Below are 27,989 nucleotides of genomic sequence, written 5' to 3' on the forward strand. Positions count from 1 at the left end.
CCCTGCCACAAGTGAGGATCCAGGTCCAGACTACCATCACCTTGGCACATCTTAGCCTGGGTCTCTGCCTCCTGGAGAGAAGAATGCCGAGCAGTTCTTGGTATTTTTTCTTTCTACATTTTATTATTTCAAACCAGGTGAACAATTCCATAAAACATGTGAAAAAAAGCAAGGAAGTGTTCAACACTGAAGGACCCGGGCCTGGGGTGAGGGCATGAGGGGCATGGCCCCTCAGCAGGCAGCGGCGGTTCCTAGGTTAGCGCTAAGGAGCTACATTTAGGTTAATGGAGCCAGGGCCCAGGGCCGCTGGGGCGGGGCCCTCAGTGACGTTGGCAGTTGTCTGGAACAGCCCTTGAAACCCAGTTCCGTAGAGGGCAAGGCAGGGGCGCCGCCCGCACAGGGGGCAACCAGCAGAGGGATGGGTGTAAACACACAGACACACTCAAGGCACGGAATCATGGGAAGGGGGTTGGGTGGGTGCTGGTCAGAACCTGACAGTTTTAAATAGTTTTTCTTCTAAAACGTTTTCTAGGTTTGCAGTTTTCTCTCTCTTTTTTTTTCCCTTTGCCTTTCTTTTTTTTTTTTAAAAAAAAAAAGCTACGAGAATGAGCCGGTGGACTGTGGTCTCCAGGAATGGTGGCGTCTCACGCTTCTTGTGCTTTTTCCTTTGGGGCCTCCGAGTGGCTTAGGGGGAGGGGGTTGGTGGGGGCAGGAGGCTCCCTGTAAACATTTGGACTTGGGTTGGGTCAGGGGCTGATGCTGGGCGAAGCCAGGGGTCCCAGGCTGGAGAAGTGGATGCCCCTCCAAACACAGGCCTTGGGAGACTCAGCATGTGCTCCCCTCCCCCATCACAGAACAAGACAACAGTTAAAACCAGAACAGATGCCAGGAGGGGGTACGGTGGCCATTCCCTGCACCTGGGATAAGGGCAGGCTTCAAACAGGGAGGCCTGTGGCAACCCTTCCCCCAAGTCTCTGGAGCTGAGGGAGGGGAGAGGGGGAGCCAAGAACAGAGAGAGGAGAGAAGGGGAAAAGCGGCCAGGGGGACAGGCGGGGAGCGTGGTCCTCTTGCCCCCATCTTCCTCAGGGGCTGGGGGGAGCAGAGTCGGCGGTGGCCCTGGAGGTGGGGGACAGTCAGGGCATGGGTCGGGAGGGAGGGAGGTAGCCAGTGTGTGTCTCTCCTCCCGCCTCCCTAGACAATGACCCTTCTCCTTTTTCCCCACCCACTCGTTACCAGGGACACAGTGGCCGCCCAGAAGCCAGTGTGTGTTGCTGGGTTACGTGGGGGAGGGGAGTCTGTAGCACTGGCAGAATCCTCCCCACCTCTCCCAGGGCTGGTGGGGCCAGCCTCAGACCAGGGCCCTCAGGTAGGTCAGAGGGGAAGACAGCAGGGATGAGTGCAGAGCTGGTCATACTGAGTGGTGGGCAGCTGAGGCAGCTGGGCCCCCTCTGTCATCTAGATCCTTCAGGCTAGGCCAATGGCCTGGTGGGTGAGAAAGTGAGTTTTCTCCAAGGAAAATCGGGACAGCCCTCTAGTTCTGTCCCAGGACACAACCAGGCATTTCTGCTGTCTGGACCAATGGGCAGAACGGAGCCCAGGCTTACCTGTGCCAACTTCTCAGTGCCCTGCACTCCATCGCCCTCCTGATTCAGCACCTTGTGCCTCCCTCCCCTTGCCCTCTGGTCTCCTAGCGGGTTTCCAAGTTCACCACCCCCACCTGGACCTTCCCCAGCCCCAACCGTGTCCCTTCTCTGGGCTCAGTGGCCCGACTTTGTTCCTCCCTGCCCGGCCCCCTCTGGCTCACCATCCTGCCAGGCCCCGCTGCCCCTCAGAAGAGGCCGCAGTCCTTCAGGTTGTTCTTGATGATGACATCGGTGACAGCATCGAACACAAACTGCACGTTCTTGGTGTCAGTGGCGCACGTGAAGTGCGTGTATATCTCCTTGGTGTCCTTGCGCTTGTTCAGGTCCTCGAACTTGCTCTGGATGTAGCTGGCTGCCTCATCGTACTTGTTGGCCCCTGTGGGAGACAAAATGGTGAGGACTCGTGCTGCATGTGCGGCAGGCAGGCCTGTCCCACAGGTACAGCGAGGTTCTATGCGTGTGAACTGACAAGCATATAACGTGTGACACTTGTGAGAGGGCACAGGCACGTCTGAGTGTGCAAAGAGGGGCACCTGATTGTGTGAAGGAGGATGCTCAGTGATGTACAGAGTACATGCCTGAGTGTGTTAAGAAGGGCCTTGGGGTGTACAGACACAAGTATCGATATATAAGCCTGTGAGGCACCAGCCCTTGCGTGTGTCCCACAGTTACCCTTCTGTCCAGCGGGGGGCGCCCGTGGGCCACCTGGTCACCACCAGCTCCTCCCCAGAGGCCCAGACCCCACACCTGTATACTCAGGGAAGCAGATGGTCAGGGGGCTGTGTGTGATCTTCTCCTCGAACAGGTCCTTCTTGTTGAGGAAGAGGATGATGGATGTGTCCGTGAACCACTTGTTGTTGCAGATACTGTCAAACAGCTTCATGCTCTCATGCATGCGGTTCTGGGGGCAGGACAGCGCCTTCAGCACCAGCCCCCGCCCCCACCACTGCCCCCACCCTCCCCCAGTGGCCTCCGGGCCTCTCACCATCTCCTCGTCCTCGGCTAGCACCAGGTCGTAGGCGCTTAGAGCTACGCAGAAGATGATGGCTGTGACGCCCTCAAAGCAGTGGATCCACTTCTTCCGTTCAGACCGCTGACCACCCACATCAAACATCCTGCAAACACAGCACCTTAGCTCCAGAGAAGGGAGTTCTGGGAGAAGGTCCCTGCCCCATTTCACAGGTTGACCGACTGAGGACAGAGGCCTGCTCAGAATATGGCGGCCGCCTCCACGGAATCATCCATGCTGGCCCACCTTACCCCTGGGGTTCTAAGCCAGGGCACGTGTGGCCCAGCAGGGTCAGGCTGGTCAGCAGGGTAGGCTGCCTCCACATGGGGCAGGGTCAGCAGAGGCTGTGAGCTACTGGCAACCACAAAGCCTTAAGAAACTTCAGAGGGGGGCTGCGGATCCTGGACCAGCCCTCGTTCCCAACAGCCATCGGCAGGCCCTGGAGTGAGGATCTCTTCCCTGTCACCCGCAAGGCTGGCAGCTCCTGCCCCATTACCCTGCCCACACTCTCGCTCACTTGAAGTGTAGGTCTTTGAAGGTGAAGTGCGTCTCCACGATGCCCGTGGTCTTCACGCGAGTCCGCAGCACATCCTGCTGCGTGGGGATGTAGTCACTCTGTGCAATGCGCTCCAGGTCGTTCAGGTAGCTGGGATGGGGAGTGGGGCATCAGTGGGGGCCACCGGGCCCCGTTCCCTCCCATCCCCTCATTTCCCAGGCATAGCCCTTGCCTCTTTAACCCTTGCCTGGACTGCATTCACTGCGCAGATGAGGAAACCTGCACTAGCACCCCTGCCTCCTGCCTGTGGAATGGGCCTGGGAGGAGGGGCAGTTCTGTGGCTAGCCAGCCAAGCCCCAGCACCCAGGTCTGAGGCAGGCCTGCGTCAGACAAGATCCAGGGTGGTGGAACTACAGGTGAGGGCAGTGGGAGGGAGGAAATTAGTCCTTCAGTGAGATTCAGGATGCTAATCGGCGTAATTATGGCACCCGCCACAGAGCAGCCTGGCATGTCCTTCGATGCAGGGCTGGACAGGTTGGGGCCTGCCAGGCCCAGTGGGCTCTTTGCCCAGTAAAATTTGGGCTCCTCAGGGGGAAGGCATGAACACTCGCTTGGCGGGGGTCCCAGGGGCTCCTCATTACCAGCTCTCCTAATTAGTATCCAAGCTGCCCCGGCCAAGCCCTGAGACCAGCTCTGCTGCCTGCCTCAATATCCTTGCTGTGTCCTGTGGGTTGGGTCCAGGCCTCCCAGCCACTGCCCAGTACCAGTGTCTTGCTCTTGGGGCAGGGCTGCTGGGGCGAGCCCTTGGCTCCCACCAGCAGCTAGGCCAGAGGGAAATGACCTCAGAGACGCAGAGACAGAACAGAAAAACAGGAAGGGCTATGGGGAATCATGACGCATGTGCTGTGACCTGCAAACTGTACCCTGCCCCCTACTGAGAGCCTCCAGCCCAGAGGCCTCATGGTGGGTTCCCCACTAGTTTTTCCCTTGTCCCCAACAGGTGGGCTCACCCCAGGGACCCACTGCCCCACAGCAGCCTTGGAGGATTGCTGTGAGGAGGGGCTGCAGTATGCCTGGTCCCTGGAGTTTTCCAATCTGCTCCCCACCTCTGGGTGATCTTGTCATGGCATAAACCTGCCTGGGAGGGCAGGGCCCATGTGCACTGCTGAACCCCCACACCCAGAACAGTGCTGGGCACAAGGCGGGAACTTAATGTCTGGGGAATGAAGAACAGGGATGAGGATGATGGAGGAGTGGGAAGTAGCTGGAAGGTGGCCCTACACTGCCCTCCTTGAGTATCCTGGGCACTGAGATGGCAGTGGTTGATAGGACCCACCCCTCCTTGCCTCCAGGACCCAAAAGCTCTGCTGGCACTGAGCCTGTGACCTCTGGGGAGCACCCCCGCCCCCGCAGTGTTTGGCTGTGACTCTGCAGCTCCTGTGGGAGGCGTGCACTCACAAGTGCATTCAGGCCCCGGCAGGGAGAGTGGGGCGGCTGTCCGTGACTGGGGCAGGGCTCAGGTGCCACGGCCAGGCAAGACCGGCCTCCCACCCACCTTCACAGAGGTCCAGCCCCTCTCTGGATGGGCTCAGGATGGCATGGGCGGTGGGACTGGGAAAGCTGTTCAGACAGAGGGACTGGCTTAAGCAGAGGTAGGAGAGGAGAGATGAGAGTACAGGGCCAGCAGCCTATCTGGGTGGCACCATCTGTTTGGATGTCCCTCCACAGCCCTACACCAGGCCAAACCCAAGATCACCAAGACCTTGGCTGACAGTCAGCAGCTTCATGAACAGAGGCTGGCAGTATCTTTTTAAGGGTGCTCAGGTCCTCTGGTTCAGGCTATAGTCCAGGTCTCCCCACACTGCACCCCCAGCCCAGCCCCTTGGAGTACTCACTAGGCGGCAGAGTCGTTGAGCTGGTACTCCCGCGAGCGGCCAAAGCAGGCCTGCACACCATGGTCAGCCCAGAGCCTCCGGATGACACCGGACAGATCCTCAGGGAGCACGCCCTGTTCCTCAGCCGTGCACGACAGTGCAAACAGCTGCCTGGCGTCGTCCTGGGCACAGCAGTGAGTGGTCAGCCAGTTGCAGGAGCACACCCCCACCCCACCTGTCAGAGGCAGGGAGGCCTCCGGAATGAGGCCCAGATTGGGGTGTTCTCAGCTTCCCCAGGACAAGACTTGCCCTGAAGCCTTATGGGAGGGAGGCAGGGCTGGGGAGTCCACGTACCGCGCGGGAGGGGTCAGCAAAGTCAATCTGCAGATTGCCCATGGCTTTAACAATGGCCATGATGGACTGGATGGTGTTGCTATAGACGACTGCCCGGTACTGCCGGCATTCCTCCTCTGAGTAGCCATCCTCATGGATGATCCTGGCAGCCAGGAGTCAGGGGTTAGAGTGTACAGGGCACAGGGACCTCACATGGCTGCCTGGGGCTGCTGGGGCCTGGAGAGACCTACTTCAGAAAGGAGGAAACTGGACTTCCCTGGTGGCGCAGTGGTTAAGAATCTGCCTGCCAATGCAGGGGACACGAGTTCGAGCCCTGGTCCGGGAAGATCCCACATGCCGCGGAGCAACTAAGCCCGTGCGCCACAACTACTGAGCCCGCATGCCACAACTACTGAAGCCTGCGTGCCGCAACTACTGAAGCCCGCGTCACCTAGAGCCTGTGCTCAGCAACAAGAGAAGCCACCGCAATGAGCAGCCCGTGCGCTGCAATGAAGAGTGGCCCCCACTCGCCGCAACTAGAGAAAGCCCGTGTGCAGCAACGGAGACCCAATGCAGCCAAAAATAAAATATAATATTTTATATATATAATAAATATAATATAATAAATTTAAAAAAAAAAAGAAAGGGGGAAACTGCCTCTAAACCACTCGGACCTGAGGATGGATGCTGCCTCTGGGAAGGTCCTGGACCTGGCTAACACGGCTGGGCCTATACTTGGGCTGGGTATACTGGACCCAGTACAGGCCCAGAGGAAGAAGAGGGGAAATCAAGGTTTGGAGGCTGCCTCCGGCACACAGCACTTACTTCATCTGCTTGACAATGGTGCTCTTCCCTGACTCCCCAGCACCTGGAACAAAGGGTACAGTTGGTCAGGGAGCAGGCCCAGTGGGGCTACAGAGGTAAGCCAGCCACACGGCCTAGAGGCAGAACTCACCCTCCCCATCAATTGCACAGTGAGATGGAGGCAGTCAGGCCTGGTGGGCAGCAGAGCTACCAGGGGTGCAGCTGGCAAGGCCACAGGGGTGAAGGCAACCTCGGCCACCTGGATCCCATGGTGGACTCACTCCAGGCCCTCGCTTCCCACAAGGTCCATTGCCCACCATGGCTCCCCACTTCCCTGGTTGAGTTCAGGGGCTTCGGCTGGTGACTTGAGGCTCAGGAGTCACTCCGTCATCCTCACACATGCAGGCTTGCCACTCTGCAGCTAGTGCTCCCCAACATGGTACCTAGGCACAGCTAGCAGAGGAGCCCTGCTCACTCCAGCGGGGCAGCAGCCCTCTCTCCCTCCACTCTGAGCCGCAGCTGCCAAGGGGCCTGGATCCGGGCATGGCGTCATACCCCTGCCTGCCAGACATGGCCCAAGGCCCAGCGCCCTGCTCACTGGGCCCATGTCTGCTCTGGGAAACATGCAGTGACACACACACACACACACACGCACACACACACACACACACACACACACACACACACACACACACACACACACACACACACACACCCCGTACCTGTACTGACTCGAGATGCTTCCCTGGCAGAGCCCCATCCTGTATTTCTCTTTGGCCATTGCTGAGGGATTTGCTGCCCCAGAGATAGGTACTGTTTCTCCCATTTTACAGACAAGGACACTGAGGCTCAGAAAATTAAAGTCTTGGCCCAAGATCACGTTGCCAGGATCCAGAAAGGCAGGGAGACATGAATGACGATGATGCGTGGCCTGCCCAGCCCTTCTCAAAATGTGGCTCAGATGCTGCAGGACGATGCCTTGGGAGGGTGTTTTTTTTGTTTGTTTGTCTTTTTAAAAGCAGATTTCCAGGCCCCGTCCCAGACACACAGCCAGATCTTGAGGGGTGCAGGCCAGAAATCTGCATTCCTCAGGGAGTCTGCAGGGAAGTGTGAGACCACTCAACTCCTGGCTGGGGGATGGAGGGGTGGAGGCAGGGTCCCACCTCTTCCCTTTGCCACTTGCTCCCTGTCCTGAGCTCCAAGTAGAGCGCACCTCAGCTTGGCCTGGCTTTCCCTCCCAGCCTTTGCCCAGACTGTTTGCTCTGCCCCGTCACCTCCAGGCATCTCCTCTTGCCAACTCCAGGCCTTTGCCCGTGCAGTTCTCTTTGCTGGGCACACCTGCCCCATGCCCCACCTACGTGTGTCCCAAGCCTCCTGATCACTGTGGTGGGTCTGTCCCTCTGAGCAGCTCAGCAGGGTGTGTGGTACGGTCTGTGGGGAAGTCACACTTGAGGACTCTAGCCCCCATATCCCTCAGGGTTGGTTAAGACAACCTCAGAGGATGAAGGGGCTGACACACAAACTACCACGAGCAGCAATAACATCAGCAGTGATGATCACGGCCGAGCTGTGACTAGTGCCCCCTACGTGTCAGATGCTATTCTATGCCTATCACACCCACTAAGTAACCTCACAACAAGCCCCGGGGGTAGCTCTACTCTCAACCCCACCTCGCAAATGAGGAAACTGAGGGACTTCCCTGGCAGGCCAGTGGTTAAGACTCTGTGCTTCCAATGCAGGGGGCACGGGTTCGATCCCCGGTCGGAGAACTAAGATCCCGCAAGCCGCAGGGCGTGGCCAAAAAATAAAATTTAAAAATTAAAAAAAATTTTTTATAAAAGGAAACTGAGAGAGGCTGCTGTCACACAGTTATAGCCCTCTGCAGGTGGCTCACCCTGCAGTGTTGCATGCCTGGTACTGTGGCTGGGCCACACAGTCCCTGCCACTGGGGTTACTTCCCAGGCAGACACAGGTCTGAGTCTCTGCAGTGCCCTCGGAGAAGCAGCAGACCCTGCTGAGGCCCCTGCCTGCATCCCCCCTACCTCCCACCCCAGATCCACATTGACCAGGAGGAAACTGAGGTGCAGCTGCGGCCTTCACAGCTGTGAGCCTGGGCATGTCCACAACCCAGAGGCCTCCCTGAGAAGGCCTCTCAAACACCACCAGCTGCCTGGAATCACTGGGCTTGACTGTCCCAGGCCTGCTTCCCAGGATAGGGGAGCACTGGGGGTGGCACAAATGGGCAGGCTCTGGGCAGGCTGGGGCACAAGCCCCTCTATCGGTCCGACCCCTGGGCACTAGAGGCCCCAGTCCCAGTGCATTCCCCTGGGTGTGGGCTCTGGTCAGTGGCAGCATCCCTCCCTTTCCCTTGGGCTGTGCATGGCAGGGGAACAGCTAGGACCCCTCACACTAACACTTCCCACCTGCAGAGTGGGGACATGGGGAGAGGGCCTGGGAAGGCCTGATGGTGATGCCTAATCACTGAGGCCCTTTCCCCAGGGCCCAGAATATCCATGGGGCAGGGAGGACAGCACTGGACTGGCTAGCCACGAGGGCCAGGTGACTGCCTGGCTGTCCTTCCCACCTAGTCACTTGCTCCCACAGAGCAGGAGGGAGGGAGCACATCCTGGAGCAAAGGAAGACCCAGGAGCGCCACAGATCTCAGCCAGTGCAAGAGTGGAGGCCAAGGATACAAAGTGATGGGTCAGATCGATCATGCCGTCCCCAGCCAGGCGAACTGAGACTCAGAGCGGGTAGATCTCCAGGGCGTAGGGGACCACAGGTGAGGGTGACTTTGGGACCACCGTCCACCTGAGGCACCAGTCTCCTTGTCTGGCCCTTTGATTACTCTCTTGGTAAAGGGTGTGGGCCACTCCATGACCCTGCCCAGAGATGGGGATGACAGCACAAACTTGCTTTGCATCTGATTTTCCTAGCTGCTGCAGACCTGGCAGACACTGAGGTTCCCTTCCCTGTCCCCTTCGAGCCTCAATCTCCCTTCCTCTCCCTTTGAAGAGTCTGGAGGACATTCTCTGCCCCCCACAGGGGTCACTGCAGAACAACTCCCATTTGACAGGTGGACAAACCAAGGTCATGGAGCCCTCATCCCTGGACTCAAAGCTGTCCCGTTGTCCTTCCAGCAGCTGCGACTCAAGAGGGAAGGAGTTAAGTGGCAGGACAAGGGTGTGATGCTGGCAGCCAAGCAGGAAGCAGGGGAGAACACCAGGACAGAATCAGAGGCATGGCCCAGGAGCAGCTACAGCAGATCAAGGGACAGAGGTGGGTGGGGCCACAGCATGATATCCCGGTGGACACCCTGGTTCTCGGGCAGCCCACAAGCTAGATGCCCCAGGAACTCCTTTTCCATCGGGGCCTGATGATGTTCCCCTGTTAGATAGGCTGGTACCTGGAGTGGAGTTTGCTTGTACCTTGCTAATCCTGGGCACCCAGTTCTCCCCACCCAGCCCTGCACCTTCCCTTCAGAGAAGGGGGCTTCACTAGCTGGATCCGGATTGCTGCAAAGGTGCTGGGTGGGGGGAACTCAGCCAGTAGAAGGTGCCAGGAGTCTCCTACCCACAGCTGGCCCACCAGGCGTTCCTTCTCCAGCTGAGACCAGAGGGACCCACAGAGGATCCCTGGGGTGCCCTCAGTGTTCCCACTGGGCCATACCTCTTCCCACCAGGAAGAAACCTCTGCAGCCCTTGCCCTGGGGCGCAGCTGCTGGGCCCCCAGCAGGCAGGCAGTAATTGCCGAGATGTGCTGGGCGACAGCGGCTGCTCTGCATTAGAACATCTGCTTCCACTCTGGGAGCACTGGGCCCCAACAGAGGAGGGAACAGATGGGGGAAGGGAGAAACAACGGCTCCACCTGCCTGAACAAGGCCAGCAGGGCCTCTGCAGCAGAGACAGGGCCACTGGTCCAATGGCTTGATGCTGATCCCAAGCCCCAACATCAGGTCTCTGCTGTCGTCTATCTTGAACCCTCTACCTCCCAGACAAGGCTTTGTACTGCAGGGAGGCCCTGACATGCCGTTTTCCTCTCTGGCCCCACTTTCCCTTCTGCAGAAGCTGTGAAGCCTCGAGTGGCCAGCAGGCCCATCTCTCACTTTCAGATCCTCTCCCAGAGGGAGGTCCAGACCTGCCAGAGCCCTGGTGTCCACCCCGATTCTCCCTGAGATCTCCAAGAGCTGCAGTCCTATCCTGCCCTTCCTCTGACACCTCATCTGTGAAACAGGATACCACCATTATCTCGTCCGAGGAGACGGGTGAGTGCCCGGCACACGGTGAGAATTCAGATCAAAGTTATTATCACTATTTCTTTTACCCTTTGGAAGATGACAGATTTCCCCAAACCTCTCATTTCCTGCAACCCACAGTGACCACGCTGCATAGGTCACTGCAACCGCAGCCTGCAGAGGGGCCTGCTGTGACCATCTCATTTTGAAGGCGAGTTTCTGAGGCTTTCAGACAAAGCACAGCACAGGGCAATAACCCAGTGGCGAAGAGGCTGACTCAGCAGTGGTGGTTCCCTGGCGGGACTTGTGTAACCTGGGACCAGAGTTAGAGCCACTCACTCCTTTGCTGGCTTTTTGCTCTTAGTTGTCACTTCCCTTCACAACCCGGCACTTCTCCACAGCGGGGTACTCCTTCCCGCCCAGCAGCCTCACGGCAGACACTGCTCACTGGCTCTGCTCACCCAGAAGGCTGGGCAGGCTGGGTAACAGGCCTCCCCGCAGAGGCTTTTGTGCTGGTGGGCTCCCCTGGAACGTGTGGGGCTTGGGAGAGCAGCCAACTGACGTGGCAGGCCTGAGGGCAGAGATTCTCAGAAGCGGCAGTGGCTGGGACCACAGGGTAGACGGGCAGCAGCCCAGCTCAAAACCCACAGCACGGGCCTGCCCCCTAGCCCCCACCGCCCCCCTCCCAATCCCCTCCCCTGGGGGGGCACTGGGGGGAGGTAGGGGTGAGCCCTGGGAAGCCCACCCCGAAGACAGCCCTGGCACCACCTCCCACGGTCATCCCGGGAAGGTGCCACGTCTCCAGCGCAGCCTGCGGTTCTGGGGCCCCCTAGCTCCCGCCCCTCCCCTGCAGCCTTAGGGTCCCGTCCTGCCACCACCAGGGGGAGCCCGTCAGCCAGAGGCCCGGTGGAGGAGGTGGGGGTTGGGCGGCGCAGAGGAGCGTTGGTTTCTGGAAAGCAGCCGCGGCTAGGGGCAGCTGGGGGAGGTGCCGCAGCCACGGCCCCCTCCCGAGCCTGGGAAGCCCTCGGCCGCAGAGACGCGGCACGCCAGGGAACAATGGAGACGGCAGGGAGGGGCAGAGGGCCCCGCCAGACAAAGGCCCTCCAAGCCCCGCCCCTGGTGTCTCTTCCTTCCTCCAGGTGCTGCTCTTTGGCCCCCTCACTCCCTCCAAGGTGGCTCAGCTGGGGTCTGGCACTGTGAGGGGCCGGGCAGTGGGTCTTGGATGGAGCCTGTGACACCCCCACCCACGTGCGTGGCCTTGGCTTCCTCCAGGTGCCCCAACAAACCCGGAACCTCCCTCCCTCCAGTCTCTGCCACTTGGGAAGCCTCCAGCGGCTTCCGCGGCTTCATGATGCCCATCAGGGAAGCACCAACAACCAGGGCCTGGCCTGCTACTGCCAAGTCAGAGCTCTCTGTGCAAGGGAAATAGGCCTCGGGTTCTGCCAGACATGGAGAGGGCTTTCCAGGGCAGGGCTGTGTCTCCCTCAGTGGGTCCCTGCCCACTGTACACAGGGAAACTGAGGCACCACGTAAGGAAGACCACCCTGGAGGAGAGGAGGCCCTGAGACCTGTGCACTGTTGGCCACTCAGGCTACAGGTCTCACCCTCCACAGGAGCCAGGCGGTGCTGGACAGGGCCCAGGTCATACAAGGAGCCAGGCCATTGGCACACCCCTCTTCTTGAGGCTTCTTCGTTTAAGAAATCGCTTTGCTGTTTTCAAAGACTCTGAATAACCCCTACCTTTCTTCCTGATTCACTGTGGTAGACCCTGGGTGAGATGCCCATGCCTGGGCCTCAGTGTCCCCATCTATGAAATGTACCCCTCAGGGGAGTGTGCCAAGCCCAATGCCTGCCCTGGGCAGCCTCCCTTGGGTCCTCACACCCACCCCAAACTGTCCAGCCCAAGCGGGCAGTTTGCCTATGTGCTCACAAGCCATGGACCGTGCTGAGAATCAAGACATCACAGGTCCCAGCACTGGGCACAAAGAGAGGAGAGGACAGCCTGAGGTCACACAGTGAGGAAGACGGGGGAGTGGGTGCTCTGGGTCCCGAAGTCTTGACTGGCCATGAGGATGCATGTTCTCAGCTTTGTGTGTGGCCTCATGGCCCACCGACGCCTTGATGCTTCTGCTGCTTCTGCTCTAGCTCTCCTAAGGCTTTTAGGCTCCTCAGTTCCCTAGGGCCTGGCCTGACAACCCAGAGCAAAACCCTGGGAACCTCCGTGGGGGAAGGCAAGGCAAGAAAACTTGGATTTTGGAGGCGAAGTAGCATGAGGACTGGCCTCACCACGTCTCATGCTGTAGCCAGCCCACACCACAGACATATCAGTCTCCACACAGTACCGTACACGGGCTTTGCTCTTAGTGGGGACCCTCTGCTGAAACACTCTTCCCTGCTCCTCATCTGGACAACTCCCAGTCTTCAGACCAGGCTCAGGGGCCCCCATGCTGGACTCTGACAGCCTCTGAGCTTTCCTCAGGCCTGGTCTCAGTCCAAGCCTGGGTGCTGTGGGAAGCACAAGCGTAATGTTAGGGGAAGAGCAAAGCGCTAAGCTGCCTGACGGTGACCTAAGTATTCCCGTGAGGGGACGTGGGCCAGATGTATTAGGACGAGGTCACCCCATGGCCACACAGCAGATTTCTGGCTTTAAGCAGGAAAAAGATTCACGCACAGAGTCTTGGGTCCCATCCTCCTGGGCAGATGGTCCCTTTTCAATCTCCTAAAAGAAGAATTGAGGCCCCCCAGGCATATGCAGAACTCATGAGCACCCAGAGCATCTGCCTGTCATCCTGACTGAGCAGTTCTTGCCAACTGGGCACAGGCTCCTGAGGGGTGACAATAGTTGGGGGCAGGTGCTCAGGGTCACTACCTGGGTCGCATTTTGGTGTCTCCACTTATTGGGTAAGTCACATGATGTCCCGGACCCTCCGTTTCTGCATCAGTGAAATGGATGTAATGTCAGTCCCAGCCTCGCAGGGTTAAATACGATGAGACCAGCCCTACACGATAGTCATCAATCAGAGGCAGCTGCTGTTATCACCAGAGGGGAAACTGAGGCCCAGTGAAGGCACCCCCAGGCCCAGTGAGTAGTGGGGTGGGGGGAATCCTTACGCTGGATCAAGGGCCCTCTGTCTACCCCCAGGCAGGGGAAACCCAGAGTGAGCTAATCCCGGGGCTGCTGCTCCATTTCCGGGTATTCATCTGGGCCTGCAGCCGGCCTTCCGGCTTTGGAGGGCAATGGCTGCTCGGGAACATAGAAGCAGCCCTCTGCTTTCCTGCTAGCCCCTCTGCCGGCGTCCCTCTCCCAGCCACCACTTCCTGTGGTCAAAGGAGGGGCCTGGAATCCTTCTCAGAGGCGCCACCTTCTCTGAGATCTTGGGCCCAGTGGTTGCTGGGACAGGACAAGGGACAGGGTTGTCTAGATTGACTCCAACCCAGTGACTACCAGTAGGGTCGCCCACAGGCATATGCAGATGAGCCTACACAGGTGGGGCTCACCTTCTAAATCCCCCAGTTGAGCTGGCTTACACTCCCCACCCCAGTGCAGAGTGTGAGCGGCTCTCTAGCCTCTTCCCCTTTTGGGCTCCTCCTCCTCCAGCTGCTTCCTCCTTTTCCTCTGGTGTGGACACCACTTCCCTGAGAGGCCCAGCCCTGCCATGCAGACTTCACTGCCCCTCCTCCAGCCCGGGGCACAGTAGGTGCTGCCATCAACACCCCCTCTGGATATTCTGAGGCTGTAGCAACCATGGCACCCCGGAATGCTCCGAGCCATAAGGACACCTTCTCAACAAGCCTTATATGATCCCATCTCTAGGCTTTGGTTCAAACTGGCCTGGCATTTACTGTCAAGCCTTGGAAGTGTACCCAGAAGGCCAACACTGAAGGTCCAGCCCAGTTTAGGGAATGTGTGGTTATTCCAGGGAGATTATTCCTCCAACCACCAAGATGACCATAGCCCCAAAAGCAGCATCGGGGTGAGGGTGGAGTGTTTGGGGTTTAGAAAGAACAAGAGCTACAGGCTAGAGAGGCTGGGTGGGGCTGGGCAGAGGGGGCCCCACCCTGCACCTGTGGCTGAGGGAGGGGCTGCCTGAGAGCAGCAGGTAGTAGGGCCACCATCAAAGGGCCTAGTCCTTGCCCTCCCCAGGGCATTCTTAGGCAGGCCCATCAGCTGTGGCCTGGCCAGAGGCTGTTAACTCCTTTCCCCCACTGAACTTTTAGGTTAGGACTCCTGCCCTGAGATACTGGGAAGGTGAGACAGAAGCTGGCCTGCACCCTGCCCCCATCCTGCTGGGGAGACAGCACTTAGGCTCTGGGTCGGACTGTCTCGTCCTCTGCTGGGGATGTGGTGAGGCAAGGCCCTGGTCCCTCAGAGGCTAAGGGCTTATGTGGACAAAGCTTCCTCCATCCTGTTCCTGCCAAAAGAATGGGTGGCTTCTAGTGATAGAGACCGAGAGAGACACATCTAGGGACTTAGATCGAGGGCAGGGTGTACAAGACCAGTGTGCCTGCCTCTGGCCCAAGCTGTCCCAAGCGCCAGCCCCTGCTCTGCTGGAGCCTAGGGACCTCACTGGGATCCCATCAGGCCCCACCCCCAGCTACCTGCTGTCACTTACTGGGCAACTGGGCAACGTTTGCAGGCCTGGGTATCGATGATGTTACCCAGTGACCCTGCAGCTCAGGCCAGCCCAGGGCCAACCCTGGGCCAACCCAAAGAGGTCCTTGACCATGCCAGTCCCCATCTGGCAGCCTAGGCTCCAAGTCAAGCACAGTGGGTGGCTTAACGCTGCCTCAGGACCTGGCATGGAAGCCTGAACTCCCCAACTGGCTTGACTTCCACCTCTGGCCAGTGGCAGGCATTCCCTCTGTCCTTACCACCCGCTCTGACCTCTGTCTGGGGTTCTACAACCCCCAACCCTCCTGGGATACCCTCAGCTGAGCTCCAGTGTCACTTCCTTTGCAAAACCGCCCTTATTCACCCAGTCTCCCAGCTCAGGGGTATCACTTGAAGGACCCAGTTTCACTCCTATCCTAGAGGTACAACTTTTCATGTTGGCTGCACCGACATTGGAGTCATGGGCAGGGGCTGAGCCCAGGGGGCCTGAGCAGGACCTAGGCAGAGGGGGTCAGAAATGGCTTAGACCCCTACTCACTCCCTCACTTGGGAGCCCCAGCACTGCACCACGGACTCAGGAAGACAAAGCCTGGCTTAGCCTGGGGGAGGGGTGGGAAGAAGAGACTCTGAGGCCCAAGCTGCCCCGCCCCCATTCAAGTGCTAATGAATCCAGCCTGAAGGCGGGATAGCGGGATGGTGGGATGGTGAAGGCCATGGGGAGAATAGGGAGGCTGGAGGCTGGCCTGGGTACCAGCCCACGTGGTACCCAGGGCCCTGACACACCCCCAACCCTAGACCCCCCAGGAAGGTGGCTCAGTCCCCAGAGGTTGGGCCTAAGGTCCCCAGGACAGTGTGTCACTCCAGATGGCACCCAATGTCTGCAAGCCTCAGTCTCCCGCTTGCTGTGAGCAGCTGCCTAAGGGAAAGGGAGGGGGTTCCCAGGGGCTCCATACTGTAGCCAGGCAGCCTCCAGGCTGGGGAGCTCCCTCCCCACCAAACTCTCAGCTCTGCAGGAGTCAGCAGAGGGTCCCCCACCTGTTTTCACACCCCCAGACTTTGGTGTACTGTCCCCACACCACCTGTGGCTGTAGGCAGGCACTGCGTCCCAGGTTATGGATGGAGAGCCGGTCACCTACTAGGATTTCACCTGTCACCGGGTTTCTCAGCCAGTACACTAGGTGGAGCTGGGATTTGAACCTAGGTCTGTGTGACCCCAAGAGCCAGTCTAAGGAGGGTGAGCCCTCCTCCCCACAGGCCAGGAAACACCCACCCAAAGGCTTGGGAACCAAGTTGGTCCCTCTGCCCCCAGTGCCTGACCCTGGCAAATGTTGCTAATTTTTCAAGGCCACCCAGAGGACCCCTTCTCCAGGAAGCAACGCCCCTGCATTCATAGGCATCATTAGACCCTACCCATTACCTAGCCAGCCAGGATCCTGGGCTAGCCCTTCCCACTAACTCCGGCTACACCAAGCCCCAAGCAGCAGCCCCAGAATTATTTATCCCTGTTCACGGATGTTCCCAATAGTTCCACTCTTTCCATACACACTGAATAGGCACCTACAGTGTGCCACGCCCCTTGTGAGAGACACAGACAGGACAAAGGTCACAAAACTCCCTTCCTTTTCATTTGATAAACCTAATTGAGCCCCTGTATGTGCAGGCTCCGCACTGGCCAGGCCAAGAACTCCTGCAGCATTACTCTGGTCTGAGCCACACGACTATGGGGCAGCTCCAGCCCTAAAAGCTGGACAGGCTCTACTGGAGTGGTAGAGACAGCGGGCCTGCAACAGTCCCCAAAGAGCCTGAGCTGAAAGGAAGAATGTAAAGCCAGTCTCCCATATGAACAGTTGGAGTCCCTACTGTGTGCTGTGCCCTGTGACAGGCTGCACACTCGTCAGCAAGAGATCTGCATGGAGTGGGATAAGGGCTGTCTCTGAGGTGCCAGCATAGCCTGCTGAGACCAGGAGGAAACAGCCTGAAGAACTTTTCCCTCAGTCTCCCAACCCCCCAGTCCTGGTCATTGGCCCTACACTGAGCCCTTGCCACCTGCCCATGATATGGCAGGCGACGGCTCAGTGACCACCATCTTGCGCCTCCATCTACCCATCCCCAAGACCAAGTTCACACCAGTAGCACTGCTTTCATTCAACAAACAGACAAGAAGCACCCAATAGGTATCATGCTGCAAGCTGGCACAGAAGGCTCAGAAATGAACAGGACGCAGCCCTGCCCCTGTCACAAGGGAGGGCAGCTGTGACCTGGACAAATACCACACTCTGATGGGGGTAGCGCTGGGGGGGGGGGGGGCGGGGGGCAGAGGAACCTTGGAGAAGGGGGTCTGTCAAAGAAGGATCCTGGGAGGCGATCCCTGAGCAGAGTCTTGAAGAACGATCAAGTAGGAGTGAAACGGCAGAAAAGTACACCAAGGGAAGGGAACAGATACAAAGTCTCAGGGGCAAGAGAGAACTGCTGTATTTATACCCTGAAGCCTTCCTGGGGCCAGCGATGGGCACTGTCTCTCCCTTCTCTGTAGACTGCCCACACAAGCCCAAACAAATCAAAGTCACTCTCTAAACACACACACTCTGGTTTACTTTCCCCTAAGTGCCCAGCCTGAGGCCCCAAATTCTACCTGGGGACAGCTGGTCAGTCAAGTTGAACTGGGTGGAGGCAGGGGTATCGCTGAAGTAGGGCTGGTATCAGCAACTCTGCTCCCCCTACCAAGCTGCCGGAAAAAACCCTCTCACCAGTTGGTGTGTATCACATCTGCCTTTGCCCCGGTGACAGTGACAGTGACTATGTCCGCTTGCTGGCGGGGCAACCCAGGACTGGAAGGAGCCAGTATGCGGGTGGGGCAGCAGGCGTGGTTCTGGCTGGGAGGCAAGGCTGGCAATTGCCCAGCCTGAGTTCCGTTGCCTGGACAGGTCTTTCCGCTACGTGGGACAGGCACTCAGCTCTCTGAAGCTGCCTCAGCTAGGCTCCCATCACCTCCTTGTACCTGGATAGGAAAGGGATGGCTAGCCAGGATCCTCCTCCAGGCAGTCCTGGCAGATTGAGTCCTCAATTTCAGGCAAAGTTTGGTCTCCCAGCCCCTCACAGTGCATCCTCTGCAGGGTCTTAGCCCCCACTCCCCACTCCCAACAGGAACCTCCACGAGGTCCCTGTTCCCCCCATCCTGGGCACAGCACTCCTCTGGCCCAAACCCAGGAAGCCCATTTCACAGAGAAAGCAAAGGCCAGAAGGGCAGAATGCTGAGATGGACTCCCCAGTCTAGAAAATGCTGAGCATTTCTAGGGAACCCTGCACCCCTGGTTGCTGCCGGCCCAGCATGGGAGGGGTGGCCAGTCCTAAAACCTGAGCCGGGCTCCAAGCAGCAAAGACTGGTGGAATGGGGTCAGGACACAGAACAGGCCAGGAGCCCCATGGCCCAGTCCCACATCTTCTCGGGCACTGCCATAACTGCAATCGGCCTGGGAAGGGGCTGGCTAGAGACCCCCTGGCCGGGCACTGGGAGGCAGCAGTACCGGAAGCAGTACCCAGCGGGCAGCAGCGATGGGCATTCCGCCGCGTCGCCACCCACTCGCTGCTGCCGCTGCCGCACTCGCAGCAGAGACAGGAAGAGGCAAGCGCCCAACGCAAAACAGCCCAGGAGGCTGGGCCGCCGCCCCTTCCCGCCCCTTCTCTTCCTCCCCGCAGTGGCAGAGGAGCGGATGCCATTTTGAAACCTCCGGGGCTGTGCCCCTGAGGCCAGGCCCCCAGGGACAGTCAACAGATGGGCCCAGGATGGAAGACATGCTGTCCCTCGGCCATACGCTCAGCATGAAAAGCCCCGCTTTTCACAGCCTGGGGACCCCACGCAGCTCTAGGGCTGAGGGGCCACACCCCCCCCACATACAGGTCCAGCCTCCAATGCTGCCGCGAGGGCCTCCCTCACCCCCATGCCTGAAACCCCCCCAAATCAGGCCACCACTGGGCACCACACCTGCTCCCAGGGGGAGGCTGGACTGGGACAACTACCAGGCCCGCAGCCTCTGCACAAATCCACTTCAGATGCCCACCCCCAGCAGGCCCCCAACTACTCAACCAGCTGGTCCACCACTCACAGGGCCTCAAGATCCGACAGGCCCACCCACCCCCGGAGGCCACTTCCCAGGCCTTTGGGCCCAGAAAGGGTGCAGGAAGACTAGCACCCATCAGCATATCTCCTTGGCCCGCCCGCCGGGGGCAGCAATATGTCGGCTGTCTCACCACTTCCACTTCCCCCCACCCCTCAAGCAGCCACCATCTTCCCTGGCCTTGGAGGCGACGCAACCCAAACTCCTCTACACTCCCTCCTACTCCCAGATGCCCCCCTCACTGGCCCAGACAGGGTTTAGAAACTGGGAAACAGATACCCAGCAGAACTCCCTGGGAAGCTTGAGGCCAGGTCCCCTCCCCCAACATGACCAGTGGAGCCTCAGTCCAGCCCCTTAGAGGTCTGGGGCCAGTCCACTCAGCCCGGCCCACCTGGTGTAGGAGGGGTGGGGGAACCTGGAGAAGGCCAGAGTGTGGGAGAGGACTTAAGAGCAGGGGAGCAGAGGGTTTGAGGAGAGATGTGTGCAGAGAGGGAGCTGGTGGGCCAGATGCAGGGAGCAGGGGTCTCTAAAGGTTTGGGGGTTCTGGCTGGAGAGAGAGCTCATAAGCAGTCATCCCACTTGAGAGGTCCCTTGGGGTCAAGGTGCACAGGTGGAGTATATTGGGTCCAGGGTAGGGATGGGGCACAAAGGGAGAAGGAGGGAGTGACTGGGGGCCTGGGAGGGGCCCTGGAGATACTCATGCCCAATAGGAATAGGGGGAGCAGGTGAGGGAACAGGTGGTGCCTGAAGGTGGGGGCAGAGTGGGATTCTGGGGGGTTGGGTAAAGTCTAGGGAAGTATGAAAGGACAGGCAGGGGCTCTGAGGATCTGCGAGGTCAGCAAGGGTGGATGGTGAAGCAGAGTTCTGGGCAGCGGGTGTTGGGGCACTGGTGGCTGGATTTGGGGGTTTGGGGTCTGGAATGAGTTGAGGATGTGATCTGAGAGTCTGGGCTATGGATCAGAGGTCTAGGCCAAGCCAGAGTTTTGATCCATTATTTGTATGTCCTTGCCAGGCGGGTTTGGGGGGTTCAAGTCCAGGTGTGGGGGGTCCAGGCCAAGTCTGAGAGTTCGAAGCCCTAGTCCTCAGGTCAAAGTCGGGGATTTGGGCGGGGAATCGGGGGTCCCAGCGCAGGGTGCGGCCTCACCCAACAGCAGCAACTTCACCTCCCGCGCCGCCTTCTCTCCGTCTTCCCGCAGGTTCTTGTCGATCATCTTGGAGCGCTCGGCCGCCGCCTTGTCCTCGGCGCTCACGGTGCAGCCCATCCCGCCGTCCGCCGGCCCGGCCGCTGCCCGGCCCCCACACGGCCCCGGCCCAGCTCGGCCCCGCCCGACCCACTCTGCTCCCGCCGCCGGCCCTCTACGAGTAGCTCCCAGGTCGGCAGTTCCGAGCGTCTGCGGGCGGTGCCTTCTAGGCCGCCGCGCACCGACCGCAGGGCGGGCAGGGGGTGGGGCCGGAGCGAGTCAGGCCCGGGTCTGGGACGGGGCGGGGCCGGAGGTGGGGCCATATGAGATTCGGGGCTGGTGATTGGCGAAGGCGAAGTTAGGGCGGAGCGAAGGCGAAGTTAGGTGCGGCCCAAGCTCGGCTCGGGCTGGAGGCGGAGCCACGCCAAGGGATAGCGGTAGGGGTAGAGCCTAGCCCAGAAGGATTGAGCGCAGGGCGGGCTGTAGGCGGGGCCGGACTCCGATTGGGTGCGGGGCGCCTGGAGCTCCTCTGCCCGACGGCGGGGGCGGGCGGATCTCGTAGCCTGAGGATGGAGATCCAGTGCACCTCAGGGGCCGAGCAGGAACCAGTCCTCTTAGTTGGGCGAGCAGAGCAGAGGAGGCGTGTCTTCGTCACTTGATAATGAACCCAATAAACTTGTTTCAGCATCCACAGAGCCCCGGAGGCTCTCTGGACTGCTGCTTTCTTAGTCTTAAAGCGGGGTTGGCCCCTTCTCTCTCTAGGTTGCAGTTAAGAAAAAGGTTTATTGCCACCTCAACACTTTTGCCCAGGTTGTCTCCCTACAGCTGGGATGCCTCCTCTAATCATCCAAGACGTATCCATCCTTCTCTGATCTTCTAGGAGGTATCCTCCTGCAGGTGGTTATCCTGGACTCCATGGGACCCAGCAACCATGACCCAAGGGAGAGAAAGAGAGAGAGAGAGAGAGAGAGAGAGAGAGAGAGGGAGAGAGGTGCCACCTGACTTCTGGGAAGATAAGTGGCCATGATCTTAGGCCCTGTCACCCCTGGACAGTGGCTGCAACCCCATGGCTAGACAAAGGTGGGGTGGAGGCAGCAGCATTTCTAAGGGGACATTTCAGTCTTTCTGATCCTGTTCTCCAGGAGAAGGCCACAGCCCCGACCTCCGATGGACATTTAAAAAGTCTGACAAGGGTTACCCAGGAAGGTGTCCTGTGTGGCCCTAGTGCCATGAGCTGGGGAGGCCCCAGTCCAAAGACAAGGAAGGTCCACAAATCAGGGAAGGGAGCTGGCCACCAATGCTTGGTCATCAATGCTTAGCCACCCACAGTCCCCTGTTTAGCACAGACTCCCTCCTTACCACCTTGATACACATCTTCCACTCTCAATCCTCAGTCTGCTCTCCCTGGAATGTCCATGTGTCCCTCTCTGAATGGCTCTCTTGTTGAGGGTGCATTGGCCTGTAAGTCCTCAAATGGTTCCCGCAGGGCTCCCACCTGCCTGGAACCAAAGCTCAGGCAGGCCCTGCCATGAGCACTCAGCGCAACTGTTGAAAACACAATGCCCACCCAGGGACACAGACATTCAGAGATATGCTCTATACATCCATACATAGGCTCAGCCTCCAAAATGCTTCAAATCCACAGAACACACTGTAAAAATGGGTGCACACAGCCTGTCCACAAAGACTACAAACCCAGCTCCAAGGTGGGCCTCTTCCCCTGTCAGCCCCGCCCCTCGCTTGAGAGCTGATCCTCTCTCCTTGGGCCTCCCCAGCCTGCTCCTAGCAACAGGCAACAGCTCTAGCAGTTGCCAGGCAACAGCTCTAGCAGTTGCCAGGCAACAGGGAGAAACTGTCCATCCCTTGGAGGCCAGGCTCACCAGAGGTAGGTAGACACAGACCCCAGTCAATGGAGGTGAGGCAGGACAGGGCCACTGGGAGGCATGGCTTCCCCCAGCCCCAAGCCAGTTCCTGTGGTATTTGCACCCTTCCCACCAGTTAGCCACCCGCTTCCAGTTAAGTGCTCTTCCTACAGAGTCCAGCAACCCCTGCATCCAGTGCTCCTGGCTGCTCCCTCACCATTTTCATGGGGGTCCCCAGGGCTACTGCGAAGTCTCTGTTTGCTCCTCCAGTCACACACCTCCCACTCCAGGGGCTCAGAGCCCCACAGGCCCAGCTTCCTCCCTGGCTCTCCTGTTTCTCTACAATCCATCCTCTACATGGCAGTCAAGGGGATCCTGTTGAAAGAAACCATATCACTCTCTTGCACACAAACCTTCTGTGGCTCCCCAGTACCCTGAGGATAAAGCCCACACACACGGCTTTGGACTGTGCAGGGGCAGAGGTGGCACAGTGGTGATTGACAGCAGGGACTCTGAGGAGCACTCCACAAACTTGCCGGCTGCGTATTACTTTGGACAAGTACCAGAAACGCCTTGTGCCTCAGTTTTTTGTTGTCTTTTTTTAATTTTTTTTTTTTTTTGGCTGCACCAGGTCTTAGTTGCAGCACGCAGGATCCAGTTCCCTGACCAGGGATCGAACCCGGGCCCCCTGCATTGGGAGCTTGGAGTCTTTTTTAAAATAAATTTATTATTTATTTGTTTGTTTTATTGTTGGCTGTGTTGGGTCTTTGTTGCTGCGCGCGGGGCTTTCTCTAGTTGCAGCCAGCTGGGGCTACTCTTCGTTGCGGTGCGCAGGCTTCTCATTGTCATGGCTTCTCTTGTTGCAGAGCACAGGCTCTAGGCGCGTGGGCTTCAGTAGTTGTGGCGCACGGGCTTAGTTGCTCCGAGGTATGTGGGATCTTCCCAGACCAGGGATCGAACCTGTGTCCCCTGCATTGGCAGGTGGATTCTTAATCACTGAGCCACCAGGGAAGCCCGGGAGCTCTGAGTCTTAACCACTGGACCACCAGGGAATTCCCATGTCTCAGTTTTTTTTATCAGTAAAATGGACCTAACAGTAATAGCTACCCACTACACTGGCTGAGGTCACGGATAAGGGAGGAAATGTAGCTAAATGTTCAGAATGTGCATGGCACACAAAACGCCCTCAGTAGGGGTGAGTTGTTATAACAGTAATTTCTTTCTGCCAGGCCCCTTAGGGGCTGTCCCCAACCAAGGCCCACCTCATCTCCCTCCATTTGCAACACACCAGCACTCCAGCCATCTGACTTGCCTTGCTCTCCCCATTCTCTTGCACATCCCCCATTCCCTTCCCCCACTTCCCTCCTCCCAATCTTTCATTCCCTGGCTGTGAGCTGGGCATCTCTGACTCCCATTGTCCTGGGGCTTCCCCTCCCCAGCCAGATGCCACTATCCCAGTGGTGAGTCTCTGCCACCCACCCAGATCTCTGATTCCAGACCCCTTACAGCATAGCCCTTGAGGGTGGCAGGTAAATATTTGTCAAATGAAATGAATGAATCACACAAAGTTTAACCCACCCTTCCAGGGGTTCCCCCTGGAGCGGGGAGAGGTGAAAACACTAATCCTGCCATCACTATAAAAATATTCACCATAGTTGTTTGTGCAGAGAGGGTAGAAACTCATGGTGCCTGGGAAGGTCAGGGAGCCTTCTTGGTGGAGGTGGCGTGGGGAGTATTAGAGGGAGAGGATCACTGAGGGAAGTGGGAACAGGGACTGGGAGGGTGGGTTTGGGAACGGGCTAGGGAGAAAATCAACAGTCAGAGCTAGAGAAACACCTGGCTTTGAAGCTGAGGCCACTGAGACCCAGAAGGGGTCAGGACGCAACCACAGTCATCCAGCGAGGGACATCACAGGCACGCTGCTTCCTTTACACTTGGGAACCCAGGAGCCCTTTCATCCTTTCAAGAGACATTGTTCTGGGGGCGGAGGATGGTTGCCCAGCCAGGGCTTCATGGGCACCAGAGGAGGCATGACTTGTGTCTGTGCATGCTGGTCCAGCAGCACCTGAACTAGACCGTAAAGGACAGTAAAATGACATTCAGCAGAACTAAGGATGGCATCCCAGCTGGAATGGAGAAGTGGCAGCTACTGGCTCACCTGGACAGCTAGGATAACTTCAAGGCTCACCGCAGGCCACAGAGCAGGTCCAGCTTGTCCTGAGCTCCTGTAGTGCACCAGGCTGAACAGGGTGAGGAACAGAGACCCCCTCAGTGGGCTGCGACACCCCGGCCCACAGACTCCAGGAAGGGGAAGCTGCCAGAACTTCCCCAAAGGCAGTTTCGGGGTGGGTGTGTTTGCCCCCACCAGAGTCCAAGAACAGGCAGGACCCCACAGGGATGCCAAGTCCAGGATCCTGGCCACTCCATCTCCATGGCTCTCAGATGGCAGGGAGTCCCCAGCTAGGCCCTGTACCACCAAATCACAGCTTTGCAGATAGGGCCTCAGCAACTTCTGTTTGTAGATCTCAGTGGTCAGAGCTGGCTCCCTCCCTGCAACCCTGAGCCAGGCTCCACCTCCTAGTACATCCCCTGCACTTCCCCTTTCCTGCTTCTGAGCCCAGCAGCACTTCTGAGATTGGAGTCAGCCACCTTGCCCTCTCTGCCCCTTCCTTCCAAACTGCAATTCCCAGGCTTCTCTTACCCCCAGGGAAACAGTCCCAAGCCTGGCAGGCCTTGGGGTCCAGGGTCCCCTTTCACAGTCATCCACCTCCTTCAATTGGCTTTGGCCTGGAGAACTCAGGGCCCAGCACTCCATGCTCAAGTTTCTGGGGGCTAGGGGATTCCACCTGACACGGGCAGGGGGCTCTGAGAGGAGTCCTTTGTTCAACTACTGTTTGCTGTGAAACTACTGTGTGCCATTGTGCCGAGAACCTTAGGGTGAGGAAGGGAGCTGGGACCCTGCCCTTCAGGAGCACACCAAACACGTAAACAGGGAAATGAACTCCACTGTTTTGGAATAACTCAACAGGGTGACACGAGAGCCACTGGGAGGTGTATTTAGGAGGAACAGTCCAGGGGCTTCCCTGGTGGTGCAGTGGTTAAGAATCTGCCTGCCAACGCAGGGAACACGGGTTCGAGCCCTGGTCCGGGAAGATCCCACATGCCGTGGAGCAACTACACCCATGCGCCACAACTACTGAGCCTGTGCTCTAGAGCCCGCGAGCCATGGCTACTGAGCCCGTGCGCCTAGAGCCCGTGCTCTGCAACAAGAGAAGCCACTGCAATGGGAAGCTCATGCACCGCAACAAAGAGTAGCCCCCGCTCACCGCAACTAGAGAAAGCCCGCGCGCAGCAACGAGGACCGAACGCAGCCAAAAATAAATAAATAATTTTTTTTTTTAAAGGGGGGCTTCCCTGGTGGCGCAGTGGTTGAGAGTCCGCCTGCTGATGCAGGGGACACGGGTTCGTGCCCTGGTCTGGGAAGATCCCACATGCTGCGGAGCGGCTAGGCCCGTGAGCCATGGACGCTGAGCCTGCGCGTCCGGAGCCTGTGCTCCGCAACGGGAGAGGCCACAACGGTGAGATGCCCACGTAACGCAAAAAAAAAAAAGGAGGAACAGTCCAAGGAGGGGAACTCTGAATGATGAGAAGGGACCAACCATGTGACAAGCCAAGAGAAGAGAGCGATAGGCAGAGGCGACAGCAAGTGCAAAGACCTTGGGGCGGGAAGGGCCTGAGTGTTCCTGGAACAGAAAGGCCAGCCTGGCCAGAACACCCAGAGCAAGAGGGACTGTGGTGTGAGGGAGGCCAGCCACGAGGCATCAGTGAGGCACAGGGAAGGCAGGGGGCTCCCAAGTGCCCAAGAGATGCTGAGGTAGGAGTTCATATGAGCCTGCAGTGGACAACAGCATCTCCAAGCCAGTGACCCATGTCTGGCCCTGAAAATCCAACTGATCCTGGCACTCAGGGTGCTGCTGATATGACTGTGGGAGAACTGCCCAGTGACTTAGCAGGGGACCCAGGGAGCCTTCAAGGCTTTGGGTCCATGACTGAGCTGAGCCCCCACCTCCATGTCCTTGAAAAGCTCTTGTCCAACTTGCCACTGTGTCTGTTACCTATGCAGCCTCTAAAGGCCCCCTCCCCTGGGTAACCCAGTGTCCTTACAGGGCGTGGGAAATGATAATCAGCCCTACCCCGGGAGCCACTCCTCTGCTCACCCTATTGCCTAGCCTTCCCTGCCATGCTGTCCAAAGGCTGGGGCTGGTAGCTTCTGCAACTCGTTGGGGCCTTCATTAGCACAGCTTCCTGGAATTTAATTTAATGAAGGAGCAAAAACAGCCCTAATGAAGGTAATCCAACAGCAAGCGGCCCGTGAGATGCCTCCAATTCCCAGCCACCAGGGCTCAGGAGCTTCCTGTAGATGGTGACCAGGAGCAGAGGGGGAAGAGAAAGGGGACCTGTTCTGGGAGAGATGCTGGTCACTGAGCCCTGGAAGCATGGAACATTGCTCTGCAGTACTGCAGGGAACAAATGCTGCCACTGAAGCCAACTAGACAGAGTTAGAGGAATAAGCCTGGTTGGGGATGGCTTCAGGCTGCTGGAGAAAAGCTTTTGAAACGCCCTGGGCCAGCACCGTCTGTCACAGCACAGGCCCAGCTGTGGGCCAGCACCAGTGGGTAGTCAGGAGGGGCCAGATCATCAGGGCCAAGGGCAGGGAAGAGTTTAAATTTTATTCCAAATGTGATGGAAACAATTGGAGGGTTTGGGGGAATTCCCTGGCAGTCCAGTGGTTAGGACTTGGAACTTTCACTGCTGGGGCCCAGGTTCAATCCCTGGTCAGGGAACTAAGATTCCACAAGCTGTGCAGCCTTAAAAAAAAAATAAATAAATAAAAAATTAAAAATTGGAGGGTTTTTAAGGGCAGGTGACATGATCTACTATTTTAAAGTTCCCTCTGACTGCTATGGAGAGCGTGGCCCCTGTGGACAAGAGAAAAGGCAGGGAAGGAGGCACGTGGTGACCACCATGTGGTGCAGGAGATGAGGGTGATGGAGTGACACCTATGGGGACAGGGCTGTCCCACATCCTCTAGGAGAGGCTAGCTGGAGACATGTGGGAGGCAGGGCATAAATAACTGGACTGAGCTAGTTTCCTTCCAGCAGGTTTGGGCTGACTACTCCCCTTTCAGCCTTCTCCACAGGCCTGGCCTCTTCTCCCAATAGACATGGCTCAAACATTTGAAGAAAATCTGTTTAAAGGGTTCCCCAGGCCCCTATAGTCGTTTCCCCAGCTCTGTGCACCTCTCTACTCCGCTGCTGGAGTTCCCTTCCCATTTCTCCATCGCTGGGAAGCCTTCCTTGCCCTGCACCCAGGTCTCGGGCACCGCCAAGCTTCCCAGGAGCTCCAGGACTGTATTTCACAAGGGAAAATGCCGGAGGCTCAGATGTGGGGTGAGCCTCAAAGACCAGAGCCTGTCCCTCAGCTTTCGGCCTCCTGCCACCCTGTTCCCACCCCTGCCCTAGTACCCCTTAACACTGCCTGCCCTCGGCCCACCGCAGCCCCCTCGCACCCCGCCCCCCACTCCCTATCCGTGACCTCCCTCCGCAAGTTTACCTCCCCCACCTCGGGGCCAAGCTGAAACCGGAAGCGGCATCTGAGTGCGCCGCCCCGCCTCTTCCGGGGCTTCTGTAGGCGGGAGTGCGGGGTTTGGGTGGTGCTAGACGCAGGGCACGGCTTCGCGGGGCAGCGGCGCCTCCTAGTGGGTCTTTGGCGCAACGCCGGAGCCGAGGCGGACCTAGCGCCCGCACCTCCCCGCAGTCCTCTCCT

At 58.3% G+C, this 27,989-nt stretch overlaps 1 protein-coding gene across 3 annotated transcripts; it reads right to left on the reverse strand.

Annotated features, from left to right (window-relative positions):
* Positions 1-101: 101 nt before the first annotated feature.
* On the reverse strand, positions 102-27,820 carry GNAI2 (G protein subunit alpha i2). 3 transcript variants are annotated; one of them, XM_032648076.1, is made up of 9 exons: positions 20,265-20,527; positions 6,181-6,223; positions 5,377-5,518; positions 5,044-5,204; positions 3,170-3,298; positions 2,629-2,758; positions 2,391-2,544; positions 1,805-2,019; positions 102-1,116 (listed from the first exon to the last, which is right to left on the reverse strand). In XM_032648076.1, exons 1-8 carry the CDS (start codon positions 20,380-20,382, stop codon positions 1,829-1,831), a joined length of 1,068 nt encoding a protein of 355 aa, XP_032503967.1. In that variant the 5' UTR covers positions 20,383-20,527; the 3' UTR covers positions 102-1,116; positions 1,805-1,828. The 3 variants fall into 3 exon arrangements, with proteins under 3 accessions (XP_032503967.1, XP_032503969.1, XP_032503968.1); XM_032648078.1 differs by lacking the exon at positions 20,265-20,527 and adding an exon at positions 27,786-27,820 and having other exon boundaries at positions 102-2,019; XM_032648077.1 differs by having other exon boundaries at positions 102-2,019; positions 20,265-20,528.
* Between the last annotated feature and the right edge of the window lie 169 nt (positions 27,821-27,989).

Source organism: Phocoena sinus, chromosome 11, assembly GCF_008692025.1.
Source record: "Phocoena sinus isolate mPhoSin1 chromosome 11, mPhoSin1.pri, whole genome shotgun sequence".
Lineage (NCBI taxonomy): Eukaryota > Metazoa > Chordata > Mammalia > Artiodactyla > Phocoenidae > Phocoena > Phocoena sinus.

Bases quoted from the DNA above. Each gene is read 5' to 3' on its own strand.
- GNAI2 (XM_032648077.1), bottom strand. From the start codon at position 20,382: ATGGGCTGCACCGTGAGCGCCGAGGACAAGGCGGCGGCCGAGCGCTCC. The intron at 2,759-3,169 runs GTGAGCGAGAGT...CTGTGTTTGCAG, and splicing joins TTCAAAGACCTACACTTCAA to GATGTTTGATGTGGGTGGTC. The intron at 2,020-2,390 runs GTGTGGGGTCTG...TGTCTCCCACAG, and splicing joins CTGCTTCCCTGAGTATACAG to GGGCCAACAAGTACGATGAG.